This window comes from Scophthalmus maximus, chromosome 16 (assembly GCF_022379125.1).
Source record: "Scophthalmus maximus strain ysfricsl-2021 chromosome 16, ASM2237912v1, whole genome shotgun sequence".
In the NCBI taxonomy this organism is placed as follows: domain Eukaryota; kingdom Metazoa; phylum Chordata; class Actinopteri; order Pleuronectiformes; family Scophthalmidae; genus Scophthalmus; species Scophthalmus maximus.
The window spans coordinates 18,094,318-18,110,169 of record NC_061530.1 but is presented as its reverse complement, the minus strand read 5'-3'; the positions used below and the strand labels follow the sequence as shown (position 1 = coordinate 18,110,169).

Sequence of the window (15,852 nt, the reverse complement as noted above, 5' to 3'; positions counted from 1 at the left end):
AGTGGGTGGGAGGATATAGGTAAAACAACAACTCAGGGTTAAGGGTCACATGTGCGTGAGGGTCGTCCCTCAACCCCTCCCTGCTCTCCTCACGTGGATATTTTGACCTTAAAGGGACAGTTCAGTGATTTTGAAGTGGGGTTGTAGGAGTTACTTATGCATAGTTCACATGTTACCTCATGGAGACGAGTCGCACTGTTGCAGAGGGGGCCGCCGAAAAAAGGACAACCCCGCTTCAAAAAAATCACTGCACTGTCCCTTTAAAAATCAGGACACAGTTCAGGTGCAGCCAATCACACAATGACTCATCGTGCACCGGCCAACCAGGAATCCATGTCACCTGTGGTTGATGAGTCCGAGCGTCGGTGTCTCTTCAACTTTCTGTCTGGTCACTTTGACTTCATTAAAGAGTCGAACCAGAAACCTCAGTTCTCCACCGGCCCTGGGCTGACAGTTGTTCCGCAGGTGTGTGTGTGTGCATGCAAACTGTGGAGTCGTTCAATGACAATGAGGGGGGTTGCTTTCTAACTGCCTGCTCGGGTCCGTGAAGGCGCAGAGCTGCGAGGCGCATCCTCCTGGGAGGAGTGTAGCTTTGCAGCGCAACCCTGAAAAACACGTTCCACAATCCAGTCGGCGTCTCTCCCCCGGCGGCCCGAGCAGCTCGTCTCTCCGCTGCCTGGAGCCTGGCAACCGACAGCTTGTTCTGGGTCTTTATATATTCAGGAGCTTTTAATTTGGAGTGACAGCTGCTGGACATGGACGCTGCTGCTGCTGCTGCTGCGGAGGGGGAGGAGGAGGGGGAGGAGGGCCCCCCCCCCCCGAGCCCGCTGATGAGGAGCAACCACACGGCGTTCATCGACGACAACACCCTGTACGTGTGGGGAGGATACCAGGTGAGCGACTGTGTGTGTGTGTGTGTGTGTGTGTGCGTGCGCGCGCGCGCGTGCCACGTCACCAGATGCACAAACCTCATTTTGTTTTAATAAGTCCTCCATTGCTTGTTTGTCCAGTTCCCATTTAATAAGTCAAGTGTCTGGACCATTGCTATTTTTTTTTTAAAAATAATAAAAAAATTAATAGGATGGCAGTTTATAAGACCAAACACATTCTGATTAAGTTCATTCTGTGAGGAAACATGTTGAAACGTTCTATAAAAAAACCCCAGTTCATGGAAAGAAACAAGATTCCAAGACTTGTTCCGACAAGAAACCACATCTCAGACATGCGACAAATTAAAAAGGGGGAAAACCCTGAACAAATGAGTAGAGAATCATTATGAATCCATACAGGTGATCTGCATGGTCCAATCAACCAACCAACCAATCAACGTCCCAAACTCTTCTTATGGAGACGCATACGGTGCCTTATCGTCTATTTCTCCACATCCTGAAGAAGACTTGAAACTGCAGATTGAACCATAAACTCCTCAGGAAAATGTTTCACTGACGTTATGAAACGGGTGAGAAGAAGTGGAGTCGTTTTTTTCTGATCGACTTCTATAGAAACAACCAGTGGAGTCGCCCTCTGCTGGTCATTCCAGAGAAGACAGGCGTGTGTGTGTGTGTGTGTGCGCGTGTGTGTTTGTTTTAAGTACACCGTGTCTTCAGTCACGACTTCTATCTCCTCTCTTTTGTCTCCTCGCAGGTGGTCGCTGGGGAGGATGTCATGTTGCCCGGTGATGAGATATGGCTCTGCGATTTAGACAGCGGGACGTGGTAAGATAGCGAAAGACGGCTGTCTGTCGTTTTGTTTCTTTATCCAGCTGAGATGAACTGTCACCTTGACATGCAAGCCATGGATTTCAGGCCTAGACCGTTCTTTTCTGATAAAATTTGTTCTTTAAATCATAGAAACAAGATACGCTGACTTGATTAAGAACAACGGAACAACAGTTAAAAGGAGAATCGAAAGAGTGTGTGTGTGTGTGTGTGTGTGTGTGTGTGTGTGTGTGTGTGTGTGTGTGTGTGTGTGTGTGTGTGTGTGTGTGTGTGTGTGTGTGTGTGTGTGTGTGTGTGTGTGTGTGTGTGTGTGTGTGTGTGTGTGTGTGCGCGCTCGTGCTCACTCTGCTTCAGTTTTAACATCTTCATGTGTGTTTTTAAATGATTTACTGAATGCTCCGCTCGCTCATCTCTTTCCTGTGCGTCAGGGAGCGGAGGGAAATCACCGGGGACGACGTGCCCCGAGACTTGGCAGGCTTCTGTGGCTCTCACGTCAACGGCACGCTCTACATCTTCGCAGGGTGCGACACGGTCGGATACACAAACCAGGTGGGTGACGGGGCGGCAGGGGCGCAGCAGCAAATTCTGGGGGCGGACAGACTACCCAGGGCCCCCAAGGTTCCCCCCGCCAATCTTTGAAAATCCTCAGAAAGATTTATTTCTCTCAGAGCAGATAGAATTTTTTGTTTTTGACGATACTGTAAAATATATCTTCAGAACAAGTCGGATATTTATCTTTCATCACTCGCGGGCGGAGTGCCAAATTCTGGGCCCTATACATAAGCAGCCTCTGTGGGCCCCCCGCAGCTATGATGCTTATTAATGTATAATACTGTTCGAACAGTAACGAGTCTGTGTCTCCAGAGCGATGATGAAACATGAGAGGCTTGAACTTTTCTCCCTGGCAGCTGTTATTTCACATGAGGAAAAGTATGCGACATGCAGAACTTGTAGTAACTTGATCTTGACGAGATGGAGACGAGGTATCAGTAAAAAAAAACGCTGCGAGACGTTGGGCACATGAAACTTCTTTCAGTGCAGCTTGGTGAGTGTTCGTGATCCAGCACGAGACGAATTATTGAAACGATCAAACCTTCGCACCCTTTTTCGTCTAAAGTTTTCCATCTTGGGAAAAGTTTGCAAATCTGCTCCGACATTAAAATAAATAAATGTAATATTTTGATTCATGTGATCATACACATGCTCCGTCCTTTTGCACTTACTGACAAATTAAACTTTGTCGCCGCTTTGCAGATGTTCAGCGTCGACCTCTCGGAGCCGCGCTGCTCGTGGAAGCATGTGACCGACGCCAAGGGAACGACGCCGTCGCCACGGAACAAACACACCTGCTGGGTTCACAGAGACAGGTCAGTTCTGTCTGCGGGGGTGACACCCGCCACAGCACACCGACGAAGAAGAGCACGACCAGGGAATACGAACAGCTGTGGATAAAAGAGTCTTTCAGCAGCGAACTGAGTGTTTCGGAATTTAAGAAAAATGGCAGAGTGTTTAGTTTGGCATGATCAAAAGGGAAACTAAAGTTTCTACAGTTTCTACTTTTTCTTTAATTTTCCTCTGTGGCTGCACTATTTTTCTGTAGTTTCATGTGAATTTATGACAAATCTGACCTTTCTTTGTCTTGGTGCAGATTAATTTACTTCGGTGGATACGGGTGTAAAACCATTGGTGAGGTACGAAACACATCCACGTCAAACTTCATCGTGGAAGAGATGTCCTGGGTAATTATTATTAATAATAATAATGCACAACCACTGTTTTATGAAACAGAATTAGAACAAAGGGTCTTGAATATTGTGACGTGAGAAATAATTTTTGATTCATGTAGGTCGAGCTGACGCCAACAATCACAAAGTGCTTCATGAGACGCAAACATAAAAAAAAAAAAACCCATAAGAATAAATGTTCATTTTTCTTGTGTTCTTTCGTTAGGCGATGATTGGAAACACGTTGTTTCGGTGCTGGGGCTGGAACAACGAAGTCCACGTCTTCGACACGCAGACTGCGACATGGACCAAGCCACAGACTCAGGTGAGTGAAGCCACTGGACGAGGGCTCGCTGGTCATTTGACTTCTTTTAGTTGACGGGGCTGGAGGCAACACCGTGTGTTCTGGCCGTCTCTCATGAACTCCCCGTCGCGTTCGGATTCCTCAAAGGAGTCAAAGTTCGTGACGAGCAGCGATTGTGATCTTATTTCCTGAAACCTGACCGGTTGGCGGAGGCCGAGAGCTGCCACCAATCTAGTTCTGGCATAAAGACTGAGAATAGAAAAAAAAAACACTCTTCATGATGTTGTGTGTTTTTTAAACGTGCAGGGTCCGGCTCCTGCTCCCAGAGGCTGCCATGCCAGCGCGCTCCTGGGGAACAGGGGTTACATCTCCGGCGGCGTAGTAAGTTTGGAACCTTATCTCCTCTCTGGAACTGTAAACAGACAAAAGTATGTGGACACGGGATGTCAAACAAAATCTCACCAAACAAGTTCTTGGCCCCTGGGGCCTTGTTCTTCGTGGTCCCTCCTGTTCCCAAGATTAGGGAAAATGTCAATGCTTCAGCTTCTTTAAGACAATAGTGGGCTTCTGACTTTGTGGTAACAGTTTGGGGGGGGGGGGGGCTCCTTTCCTGTTTCAACATCCCTTTCCTCTTGTGGCAGGACGGTGCCCTTGTGCTCCCGGGTGGGATCCTTAAACAGTGGGTTTGTTTAGATTTTAATTTGAGTTTCGTGAGAGGGAACGTGACTGACCTTCACGCTGCCCTGACCTCAGCCTAACCCCCCCCCCCCCCCCCCACCGGGCAACTCCCCCGCGGCCATGTTCCAAAATCTAAAACCAGAGGAGGCAAGAGTGTCTGCATACTTTTGGCCATGTGGTCTGACACTGTCAATGGGTTGTGGGTAAAGTGTCTTCACCTAAACATGGAGTTGATGTGATTGTTCACAGGAGACGGCCGAGTTTGACATGTTCTGCATAGACCTGGACACATGGACCTGGACCAAATTGTAAAGCTCCCTCCCCTCTTACGCTCACTCGTTTAATTTCTGCACCTTTTTTTTTTTTTTCTTTCTTTCTTTCTTTCTATAACGATTCACTGACTGGGTATATATACACACGTTTGTCCACCCTTCACCAGTGACCTGTCCTGTTCACCCCTGGGGCGCTCCATGCACACCATGACGGCCGTGTCGGATCACTCCCTCTTCGTGTACGGAGGACTCGGCCGGGACGGGAGCACTCTCAGTAAGTCTCCTGCGGTCGTTTCATGGACTCTCCAGCGTGACTCGTTCAGTCACGTTCACTCCCTCGTCTGCCTCGGACCAACATGCACAAGGTTGAAGGACTTGTTGTTCCATCTTTCCTCCAGATGACGCTTGGCAGTTCAGCACCGTCAGGAGAGAGTGGACCAGGATGACGCACCCACACAAGGACAAGCCCAGGTAGGCGATTCAGCGTCTGGGGGAAGTCTGTTTACATCTGTCTGTTTACATCTTGTGTATGTTTCCGAAAAGATGAATTCAGATAATACAACCTTTTTAATTTCTAGAAACTCTTTTGGTTTCAGGTTCTTATTGTGCATCTAACAACAAAGAGTGTAAAGCGACTGCCATTAAATGTAGTTTTTTTTTTTTCTCAACATACCTCACAGCCAAAGTTTCATATCGGGCTTCCTGTGTTCAACATGTAGTTGTTAGTGGCTCATGGTGTTTTGAAAGTCAATGTGTGATTTGCTCCTTGTTCGTCCTGCCCAGGGTTTGTCACACAGCGAGTCTGGGGAACGACAACGACGTCGTCGTGTTTGGCGGAAGCAGCAACCTCTGCATCCTCATAGACCCGGTGCGTGATGAGAGAGAGAGTCTCGTACTTAATGTTTCAAGCTGTTACTTAAACATTGTGCAGCATTATGATTTTGCAGACAATCGGTGAGAGATTGCAGCCCTGCGAAGCCCATTGCTTCTGTGATCCTGCGAAGCACAATGTAATTTCTTGAGTGAACCAATAATAGACGACTCGGCTGAACTGTTGCATAAAGAAAATCTTAAGTGGTTTAGGGGATCAAAGTGCACTTGGTGTGGTAATGCAGTGATTTCACTCGTGAAACCGACAACTGTATAGAAGGACTCGCTGGCAACCCAGCGGGTTGGAGTGAAGGTCATGGGGGTCACCCGGGCCTGTGGGGTCCATCCTCTGTGGACCATGAAGTGAACCAATAGACTGATTTGAAATTCTCGTCCATCCCGTCGTCAGGTGGCTGTTCTGAGGTCTCCGACGCAGAACCACTGCAGAGACGTGATCATCTTCCAGACGCAGCCGTACTCCCTCTTCAGGTGCGAGGAACCTTCTGCGTTCATGTCCGATGAGTTCATATTTCCTCGTGTGACTGGTGTGCCGCGTGCTTTTCCTCTCACAGTGCATTCTGTTCTGCAGCACATTGTCACACATGAATAAGCAGTTTTAACGAAAAGCCCCCAGGGGACCCGTCGAAACACACAAACGGAGCACGTGTGTTATGCTAATGAGCTTTGAGCGGCATGTTGATGTGACCTGGCTGGATTAAAGTTTTGTTTTCCCTCTCCAGATTGTGTGAGGACGTCATCGGCAAACACCCGGAGCGCTTTGCGAAGCAGCTGAACTGGCTGCCGTCAAAACTGAGGAGCAAAGTCGACAAGAGAGTTTCCTTTTTCTCCAACACGACGCCTGTTCTAACAGCTTGACCACGACGGTTTTACAAAACTGTGTTTTTGCGTGTTTTTCTATTCATAATGACTTAATAGAAGAGAAAATGGTGCTAGTTTCATTGTTTTAACTTAAGGAAATATAATTTGTAAATAAAGTCTATCTTTTTTAAAAAAACAAACGGTGATTAAGGTAAAAAATTTTACTTCATGTAGTGATTTGATGATTGTGAATAAAGGAAACTATTTGTTGTACTTTTTAAAAATTATTTCACTAAGGTCACACGGCAGCGGGAACAAAATTTGAGTTTTCAAAAAGCAAATTAACAGGTTAAATATTCACCTTTTTATTTAATATAATCAGCTTAAATCATAAAATGTATGTTTCTTTTCCAATATACCAAACGTGTGTTTATAAGGAATCATAACTAGTGAAGACGACTGATGCAAACAGGAGATTGACACAAGACGTCTGTTCCTGTCGGAGCAAAGCGACGGCTGCACTTTACTGCTGAAGGACATGGACATAAAAAGATTAATATTTCCTGAGATAAAACTCTACATGCTGTCAAATTTAGTAAACAAAGGGTTTTTATTTGTATTTAAATATATACCCACTGTTCTGCTCCTTCCTCTTTTGTATATTATATATATATTATATTACAAACAAAACTCTTCTCACTTCTACATTTAGTTTCATTGTTCTTCCCTGAAGTGACATTTCACTTGTTTTGAATACATTTGCAAAACATATTTTCTGACATGTAGGCAAAGCAGTAACGGGCAGGGAAGTAGATTTTTTTCTTTTCTTTAAATAGCCTTTGTTTTTTATTATTTGCAAAAGGTGATTTAGAGAAGAGGCCTGATCGCAGGTGGTGACGTCCGAAGTCCCGTTTTCTTTCACACGGGCCGGACGTAGTTGGCGGGGAGCATGCCCCGCTGCCCCGTGCGCTGGTTGCATCCGAACATCCATCCCTCGTCTATGGGCTCCACGTCCAGGATCAGATCGCCCTCCTGGAGGGAAACCTCGTCCGCTTCCGCCGCCGCGTAGCTGTACAGCGCCTGGTAACGCTTCTGAGTGTGTGGAGACGCACGCAGAATGACACAAAGAGAGTTCAAAGTCCCAACTGTGTGATTTCCATTGAATTTTCCTACAGGAGTCATGAACGCAACATCCGGAACACTGTCCAAAATACATCCACAACGCAAACACGGCTGCACACTCATTAAAACACAAGATGTGAGCTGACATTAAACATTTAATATCAATGTAACCTGAGAAATAAATGTTAAAGACTTCAAATCTATTGAAAATAAATATAGTGTTTGGAAGAAAAAGCCCATAAAGTGCCACAAACAAGTTTATGCAGCCAAGATCTGATGGGTAGCAGGATACTAATGGCCATAATTTGGTAAAGACATCACTTTCAACTATCACATAAATGTGTACTATCAGGCTGTCCACATACTTTTGGCCATGTGGTGTGTGTACATGTACTAGCCTTACCCCGCCACAGGGTGGTGCTACAGCAGCGGGGCGCGTTTCTCCAGCGGGCTGCCTGAATATTTGAGGGTTGGATGGTTGCTCCTCGTAGTCTGCACACACACACACACACACACACACACACACACACACACACACACACACACACACACACACACACACGTTAGTACAAATATACAAATTTACATATGCCTTTTAAGATTGTGTAATGTTTCACCTTGTCTGTTCTCAGGAGGGGGCGCGTCACTTCGTACTCTGCTCTTCTCAAAGTCTTCATGGTATTTGATCTGCACACACAAGGCGGCGAAACATGCGCGTTAAGTCCACACGGGGGCGCAACACTGTCCGAGAGTTCAACAGCTGACCCCTGGAGGTCGCCCACTGTGAGGAGAAGCTCACCATTTTAGGAGGTGCTGAGAGAGGATGAGGGGGATGAGGAGGAGGAGGAGGGGGGATGAGGAGGAGGAGGATGGGGGGAGGGGCAGAACCTCACTCACAAGGCAGCAGTTTCAGTCGAGAGAAAAGCCTTGAAGGAAAAAAAACTCTGCCTGTTTTCCAGTTTTCCCTTTCTTTCCTCATCTTACGATAAACTTTTCACGGACGCAAAAAGCAGAAAAGCACCATCAACACGTGTGTGGTTTTTTTCCGTCTGTGGCTTTCGGGCCACAACACGTCGGTGGCAGCTGTGCAACATCGAGGGCTCTTCGTCATCACACTCGAGGCTCAGGCTTGTTTTTGCATTTGTCGATTCTGAGGAGCACCTCGGTTTGATGAGCGTGACGTTGTAAAACACACGTTTTAGAGTTCTCCCTCAAGACAAGGATACGTGAAGTCGGGCTGTATACTGTAAACAAGCTGTTCCACTACTGCTTTTCAAAGCTCGTAATGGCCAAGACTGGAAATTGTGAATCTTCAGAGATCTTAGGAGTTTCAAACACTTCATACTTTCACTTATTTCTGTCCTACAGACTGAACACAGCTCCAGTTTCGATTCTACGTCCACCAGGGGACACGGAGACAAAGGGGGACGACCCAACCTCCGTCAAATGAGCTGAATGCTCCCAGCGTCTTGTAGAGGACGGAAGAGGAAATGTCAGTTCAGTTAAAGAGGGAGCAGCCCCCCGTGTCCTCAGCAGACCTCAAGGGGAGAAGAGAGAGAGAGAGATTAAAGAAGGAGGGAGAAAGAAAGAAAAACAAAATGAGACCAGTGGTAGAATAAATTGCTAGATTTTGGCCTTTCGACATGCAGCTCATCACCCCGCTGCTCACGAGAGCGAGAAGAAGAAAGAAAGAGAAAGTTTGCAGTGTGGTATGCATTCGTCTGCCAGTGTGTGTGTGTGTGTGTGTGCGTGTGTGCACCATCCCTGTGTCCACAGCTACGAGACTCTGACCATGTAGGGCAGCTGCTCCTCGGTGGACGAGGAGAAATGTCTGAAATGTGCCGGCGCGTCTCTGCAGGATCGAGCTCCTCCACTGCTGCTGTCCGGAGCACAAGGCTGAAAAGTGGCTCCTGGTGTCGCACTGCAGTTGTTGTCAAGTTACTTGAAGCAACCGTTCAAGATGTTCCAGCCCTTCTCAACTTACGTTGCTGATCTGGTCTTGTGTCTTCTTCAATCTCTGCATCTCCGGAGTGTCGACCACCACGCTGAAACCTTTCCCCTTGCTCTTCTCAAAGTCCTCCTTGTAAAGGGCCTGCAAATGTGTCAATATACATAGAGATATTTATTAAAAGAATAGTGAAGCGGGCGTGTTGATGACTGTAAACAAGAAACCTCGGAACAATCTCCCGCTGCGTTCATCATATGTGTGTACATCATATCTGATTTTGGAAATCAGCTTAAGATTGTTGACAAGTATGTTGAATAGCACAGTCGGAGGGAAGTGGTCTCGTCAGATTTGTCGTACTGAATTGAATTCATGCGACGATTTAACGTTCATTTCAACTGAAGACATTGAGTTACATGCTGCATTCATGGTTCAAAGATGTCAGGTAGATCTTGGCATCTTAGAGTAAGAGTCACCTTGGTGGTTCCAAAAACTTTTCTTTACCAAACTTGTGACGCACCGATATTTGAGGCGATGAATTGTGAGCAGGTCAAACCTCTTCTGTGACAGTTTCTCTTCAATGTTTTTTAGCGGCCTGAGGCTATTTAACAAAAAAACAAACAAATGATTTGAGGAAAGGTCTGAAAAATACAGCTGATTGTGCAGCAAAAATTGTTTTCGTTTTAATAGTTATGGGCCTTATTTTCCAAGGCTGCTCTGATTTCTTTTTTCTTTTTCCAATAAATCTGACATCCCCTGAATGCAGCATCACATCAAACGCAATCAGGGAGGATTTAAAAAAAACCAAGTTTGTGTGTATAGAGACAGATTGTTTTTGACATGCAGACACAGTTGGAGGATGGAAAGAAGTCACAAAGTAAAGATTAATCTAAAAGTCCCATTATGTCTCTGAAAGGGAAAAAAAAAGTTGACTTCAGGGATGTTACAAAGAGCTGAAGTTGAGATTTAGTGTTACGTAAGATTTCTCTGTTTCCCCGGCGGATTTGGAGGTGGAGCCCGGACGTACGTGACTGATCTGGTCTTGTGTCTTCTTCACTCTCTGCATCTCCGGCGTGTCGACCACCGCGCTGAAACCTTTGCCCTTGTTCTTTTCAAAGTCCTCCTTATAGAGCGCCTGCAAATTTGCAAGTCATCAGGATTCAGGAGAGTCGGCGGACATTCGAAATTAGAAAGACCTGGCTTAGGGCAGACGCCCACGAGGAAGGCGGGTAGTCTTTGTGCGGGGCGAGGTGTTGGGCGGTGTCGCGCGCACACTTCCGCCGGGTCCGTTTCACTAATGTACATAAACACACACTCACACTCACGTTGCGAGATTTAAACAACCGCAGGTCAAGTTTCATGGTACGTTTCGGCCTGGGAGGGAACACTTGTGGCATTAAAACAGACGCGAAAATGTTTATTTGATGGTAAATCGGAGATCCACACACACACACACGCACACGCACGCACACACCCACACACACGCACACACGCACACACGCGCACCCTTGTACTTTGACCTTTGTGAGGACGATCATTGGCCTAATGCATTAGCCAGCCACTTACCATAACCTTAACCTCAACCCAATTCTAACCCTTAAGCCTAGTCTCAACCCTCCAACAGCCATTTGATAAAGTGGGGACCGGAAGGACTATACGTGGTCCTCACAAGGATTTAAGTCCAAGGAACACACACACACACACACACACACACAGTGAGTCATGTTCTTGCTATGGGGAATATGCCGCCTCAGTGAGAGAGCTCGACTGCCGAGACTTTTATGGTTATAAACAATGACCTGGGTTGGTCGGGTGAGACGAGAGGAGAGGGACACGCAGAGAGCTGGACGAGGGAGAAAAGCAACAAAACAAAAAAAAGAAGGCCTCTGGCGTAAATTTGATCACAATGTCATCATAGCAGATCGAGTGGCATCAAAAAATATTTACATTACACGATTGGTTTGGTTTGAAATGGTTTTTTAACCGAAAATGGCTTTGTGTGGTTACATCTCATTGTTTGACGGAAAACTGCTTAAAAAGTACAATGACATACGTTAAATTCATATCAGCAAAGAGCTTCTTCTTGCTTTACTTCCCCTTGTACTGGGTTTTATTGTTTGTGCTGTTTTGTTGAATGTGCACGTTGACACACAAACACGGGGAATAGTTTAGTTTGACATTTTTGGGAGGAACCCCAACTCCCTTTCCTGCTCAGAGTTACTGGGGGTAAAAAACAAACCACTGGATGCTCTTCTCTAAATGCAGGAATATCAAGCTGCAGCCGGGAGGAGGAGGAGTCAGGTCAACTTAGCATAATGACAGGCAGCGGGACGGAGCCCGTCTCTGTCCTGACACAAACCAGCGTCTCTATCAAAACTCGCTGACGACGACGACGACGACGACGACGACGCGTCCTGTTTGTTCCGCGCGTAAGCAAACAGACGTGCAGGAAATGGTCGTTTGTGGTAATACGCTGGAGGGATGCACCGATGCCAGTTTTTCTCAGTACCAAGTACAAGTACAAGTACACACATTGAGCCACTTGCCGACGCAGAGCACCGATATGAGTACTTGCCGCTGCTTGAAAAGAAGAAAGATACCTTGGGGAAATTGTGGAGTCGCGGCTTTTAATGTGCTGCATAGCGTGAAATATAATAACCATCAGTGCCAGCTTTTATTTGTTTGTTGTAGATTGCGTGTTTTTGCTAAATATTGCCGACATTGCTCCTCCTCCGCTTAATGCTCAACTGTGTAGAGGACGCTATGTCTCCGCCGTGGTATCTGGAGCTGTAGTATCGGAGTACTTCTATGAGTACAAGTACGAGTACATGGGCGCAGTATCACGAGTTCGTCTGCACACGCAGGGCTGCACGTATGGGACGTATGTCTCCAACAGTCACAGAGTTTGTGTGTGGTATTCGTGCAATCTGAGCTTGAAGAAATCTGTTTTCAACGCTGGCGGTGAAACGCGGTTTGAAGGAAACGTTCTCATTGCGGAACGGGAGGAGAAACGACGAGACGATCCCCTGGAACGAAACGTTCCAACTTTGAAAGGGAATCTCTTTAATTTTGCGTGACTTGACGGACTTATCCCTTCCATCAGGTGGAGTCGCTGGCTCGGGCGGTGTGAGGAGATTAGGGTCTGAGATCAGCGAAGGCAGCCGGGGACACGGAGTTGAGCCGGCGCACACAAGCGGAGGAGAGATCTATAGTGTGACCGTCAATTTAACCATCACTTGGGAGAAGGTTCAGTCTCAGACCTCCGCGCCGGAGTCGACCGATTCTCGCTCTTTACCGCTCGGTCAAAGGGTTCGTTCGATCCGATCAAAGGAATCCAATTGATGCTGCGCGCGGAGCCGAGAGCTGCGTCCTCCTCCGCTCTCCCCCCGCTGTGAGGCAGACTGAGACGCCGAGGCGCGATGACGCAGGCCAGATTAGAGGCGAGGATCTCTGGCGGGCGAGAGAAAAGACAGAGCCTGATGGCGGAGACGGACAGCGGCGAGTGATCGGCGAGGGCCTCACCTGGCTGTTGAGCAGGCTCTGTTGTTTGAGGCGCAGATTCTCGGGGGTGTCGGCCACGATGGTGAAGGAGGTTTTGGGGTAATGCCTGGAGCGGAAGAGGAGGACAGAAGTCATGTTGATTCAAAATGTCTCCACCTTTTGCATCCTCATAATGAGTTTGTCTTGATTTTAAATTACGCTGATCAACCACAACATATAACCTGTTACCGATTTTTATATAAAAAAAAATAATTAAAAAAATTATATATATATACAGTATATATTTATATATATATATAGCATAGATTGAGAACTTTTTTTATATTTGGAAAATTAAAATTATTAGGACAGGATTTTTAATGTTCGTGTGAAAATCGTCTATCTCAACTATTTTCACTTTTCCTCTTCGGTTCATCATTATCAATACTGCTACAGTATATTTTAGGCACATAGGAATTATGTTGTTAGAATATTCAGAAATGCTGCTTGTGGGTTTTATTATTTTTTATTTTTTATCAAATTTTATATGTTCCTACATTTCCTCCGCCAAAGCATGAAGGACAATTTACATAAGTATAAATACATGTATGAATAAATGCAGAAACATATCATTTGATTTCATGTTTTGTGTATTTGCTAGTTTTATTTTCGGTGGGGGAAGGGACGGCAGATCCAAATGGATTCATTTGCTCATGCTGAACCTTAATTTTTTGCCTTTGTGTCCATTAATATATGGACAGTAAAATCCAGAAAAAGACGTGAAAAAGTGAATATGTGGTAATATGTGCCAGGATGGGGGAATGTCAGGTTACACTTGTAGAATCACATGATTCGATCCGTCCGTCTGTTCACACTTCCCCTTTTCCAAACACGGCAGCTTCCACTGCCCCAGACACTCACGTCCTCTTGTGTCGCGACAGGTTTTGTTTGTCGTTTCCCAGTCGCGTCGAGCGTCACGTGATTTTAATAAGGCAGGTGGTCAACACTCACATACTGCAGTAAGGCTTCTTCTCGAACCCTTTATAGGTGGTCATGCTCAGGGCCATCTTGCAGACCTCGCAGCTGAAACAACCTTTGTGCCAATACTGGAGAGAGAAGGAGAGAGAAAAAGAGTCTTAGATATAGTGTTAAAAAATAACAGATATGATCATTAAAAGAGTAAACGTCCTGGAAACCAGCGTTAAACTGTGGATCGACGACTGCGGAGGCGATGGCATTTAAATTTATCCACTAAAAAACAGTGACACAGTTGGAAATTTCCCGAGAGAACACGGCTGTGGTCGAATTCCACCACTGAGCCAAAGAAAGATGGTGGAAGAGCAAAACAACCGCATGAGGATGAATACTGTGGATGCATTTTAAAACACTGCATTCTGCCAGTGACTTGAGCGAGGTCTGGTGTGCAGTACCTCAACTACCTCAGTGAACTGTTTGCATGAATAACTTGAGATGTGAGGTCACCTGAAGGAAACATGTCAGGGCCACACAGAAGTCCCACTGAGCAAAGAGTGATGCACGTGCGGAGAAATGTTTAAAAAATCGCTGTTTGTGCAGAAAAATGTGTAATGTCTGAACAACTATCTGTACTATTAGATATCAGAAATTCAAAACAGTAATCCAACTCCGTGACACCAAGTTATTTTAGTTTTCTTTTTCTGTTAAAGATAAATTAAGTTGATGAAATTCTTTATCTGACAGTAAATGTTAACAAGCTGTTGCTGACAGTTAGGGACACACACACACACACACACACACACACACACACACACACACACACACAGTATCTGTGTCCTTTCTTTTTTTAAACATTTCAAGGTTTCTTTGGTCAGTGTTCATCTGCCGGATGTGGCTTCTCTTCTCCTCTCTTCTCTTCTCATCGACCCCCCTTGGTGTGTGTTTGTGTATTTTATGTGTGCACAAAAATAAGAAGAAGAATCAGGAGCCACATGAATTCACATGAGGATAAAATTACATAAATGTACCATTATAACAATAACCAATTTCTTGCAGAACATAGTGCTGAAATTAAAGGAAATATAACACAGGAGAGAAGAAAGGGGATTCTATCTATTTAATACTGACTTCTTTTACGTACTCTGACAACTTTTATGTAAAATTTCTAAATGAAAAGTGTTGTCTGTATATGAGGATTTTGCTGCACATAAGCACAACACTAATTTGAAATGTTTTAATAAAAGGGTTTTAGTGGCAATCTCTTTGCAGGATTTCGTGTAATATGGACTTTGTGAGTGTCACCTTACCTTGTCAAGACAGTTGATTTTCTCTGTGGGATAAACTGGTTTGTTGCATCTTCCACAAGGTGGATTCATGGTGGCGCAGGGATTTATCTCGCTGCAAAAAGAAGAAAAAGAACACCTCACTGACCAAGATGGTAAAAAGAAGAAGAGAAATTGTCAAGTTTTCAGAAGAAGGACTGTGATGAGCAGCCGGGAGGAGAACAGTCCTCCTCCTCTTCTCCAGCGGACGAGTCAATTAACGAGACCTCAGGACGAGGAGGAGTGAAGCGGGGCGACGCCTTCACGTTCCCTCGGAAAGCGTCGGAATTAAACTATTTGTTTGTGTGAAGCGTCGAAATAGATTGCAAAATAGGATACAGTTGAAAGTAGTAGTCGTGGTTTCGTAAGTTTTGGGTAAACTTTATGAATAGCTCCGTGCTTTCACTTTAATTCAACACTTTAATTCTTCAATTCATCCTCAAAGTGAAGTACAATGTGATTTGTTTTCATCAAAGCTCTTAGTGATACATCCGCACTTAAAGTGGGCGGATTTCCGTTTTGCTGCAAAGCACTTGAACGCAGCATAAAATGCATCCGTAATAACCTTAAAAGGAGACAATAAAAACTATAGCGATGGATGGAAAAACTATAATAGTCCAAGT

At 45.5% G+C, this 15,852-nt stretch overlaps 2 protein-coding genes across 3 annotated transcripts; one reads left to right on the top strand and one right to left on the bottom strand.

Moving 5' to 3' along the window:
• Positions 1-200: 200 nt before the first annotated feature.
• LOC118287387 (kelch domain-containing protein 1-like) lies at positions 201-6,658 on the top strand. Its single transcript, XM_035612508.2, has 13 exons — positions 201-893; positions 1,645-1,715; positions 2,147-2,267; positions 2,973-3,085; positions 3,367-3,457; positions 3,669-3,767; positions 4,053-4,127; positions 4,674-4,732; positions 4,864-4,970; positions 5,095-5,167; positions 5,480-5,564; positions 5,976-6,055; positions 6,307-6,658. The coding sequence occupies exons 1-13, from the start codon at positions 756-758 to the stop codon at positions 6,440-6,442; spliced, it is 1,248 nt and encodes a 415-aa protein (XP_035468401.2). The 5' UTR covers positions 201-755; the 3' UTR covers positions 6,443-6,658.
• A 68-nt stretch (positions 6,659-6,726) lies between these two features.
• LOC118287388 (LIM and SH3 domain protein 1) lies at positions 6,727-15,455 on the bottom strand. 2 transcript variants are annotated; one of them, XM_035612509.2, is made up of 8 exons: positions 15,215-15,455; positions 13,944-14,038; positions 12,975-13,059; positions 10,480-10,587; positions 9,492-9,599; positions 8,125-8,194; positions 7,911-7,999; positions 6,727-7,477 (listed from the first exon to the last, which is right to left on the bottom strand). In XM_035612509.2, the coding sequence occupies exons 1-8, from the start codon at positions 15,281-15,283 to the stop codon at positions 7,304-7,306; spliced, it is 798 nt and encodes a 265-aa protein (XP_035468402.1). In that variant the 5' UTR covers positions 15,284-15,455; the 3' UTR covers positions 6,727-7,303. The 2 variants fall into 2 exon arrangements, with proteins under 2 accessions (XP_035468402.1, XP_035468403.1); XM_035612510.2 differs by lacking the exon at positions 10,480-10,587 and having other exon boundaries at positions 15,215-15,454.
• Between the last annotated feature and the right edge of the window lie 397 nt (positions 15,456-15,852).

Coding starts and splice junctions, on each gene's coding strand:
- LOC118287387 (XM_035612508.2), top strand. CDS start 756: ATGGACGCTGCTGCTGCTGCTGCTGCGGAGGGGGAGGAGGAGGGGGAG. Junction 3,768..4,052: donor GGACCAAGCCACAGACTCAG/GTGAGTGAAGCC, acceptor TTAAACGTGCAG/GGTCCGGCTCCTGCTCCCAG. Junction 6,056..6,306: donor CAGCCGTACTCCCTCTTCAG/GTGCGAGGAACC, acceptor TTCCCTCTCCAG/ATTGTGTGAGGACGTCATCG.
- LOC118287388 (XM_035612509.2), bottom strand. CDS start 15,283: ATGAATCCACCTTGTGGAAGATGCAACAAACCAGTTTATCCCACAGAG. Junction 9,600..10,479: donor CACAAGACCAGATCAGTCAC/GTACGTCCGGGC, acceptor ACACATTTGCAG/GCCCTTTACAAGGAGGACTT. Junction 7,478..7,910: donor TAGCACCACCCTGTGGCGGG/GTAAGGCTAGTA, acceptor CCACACACTCAG/AAGCGTTACCAGGCGCTGTA.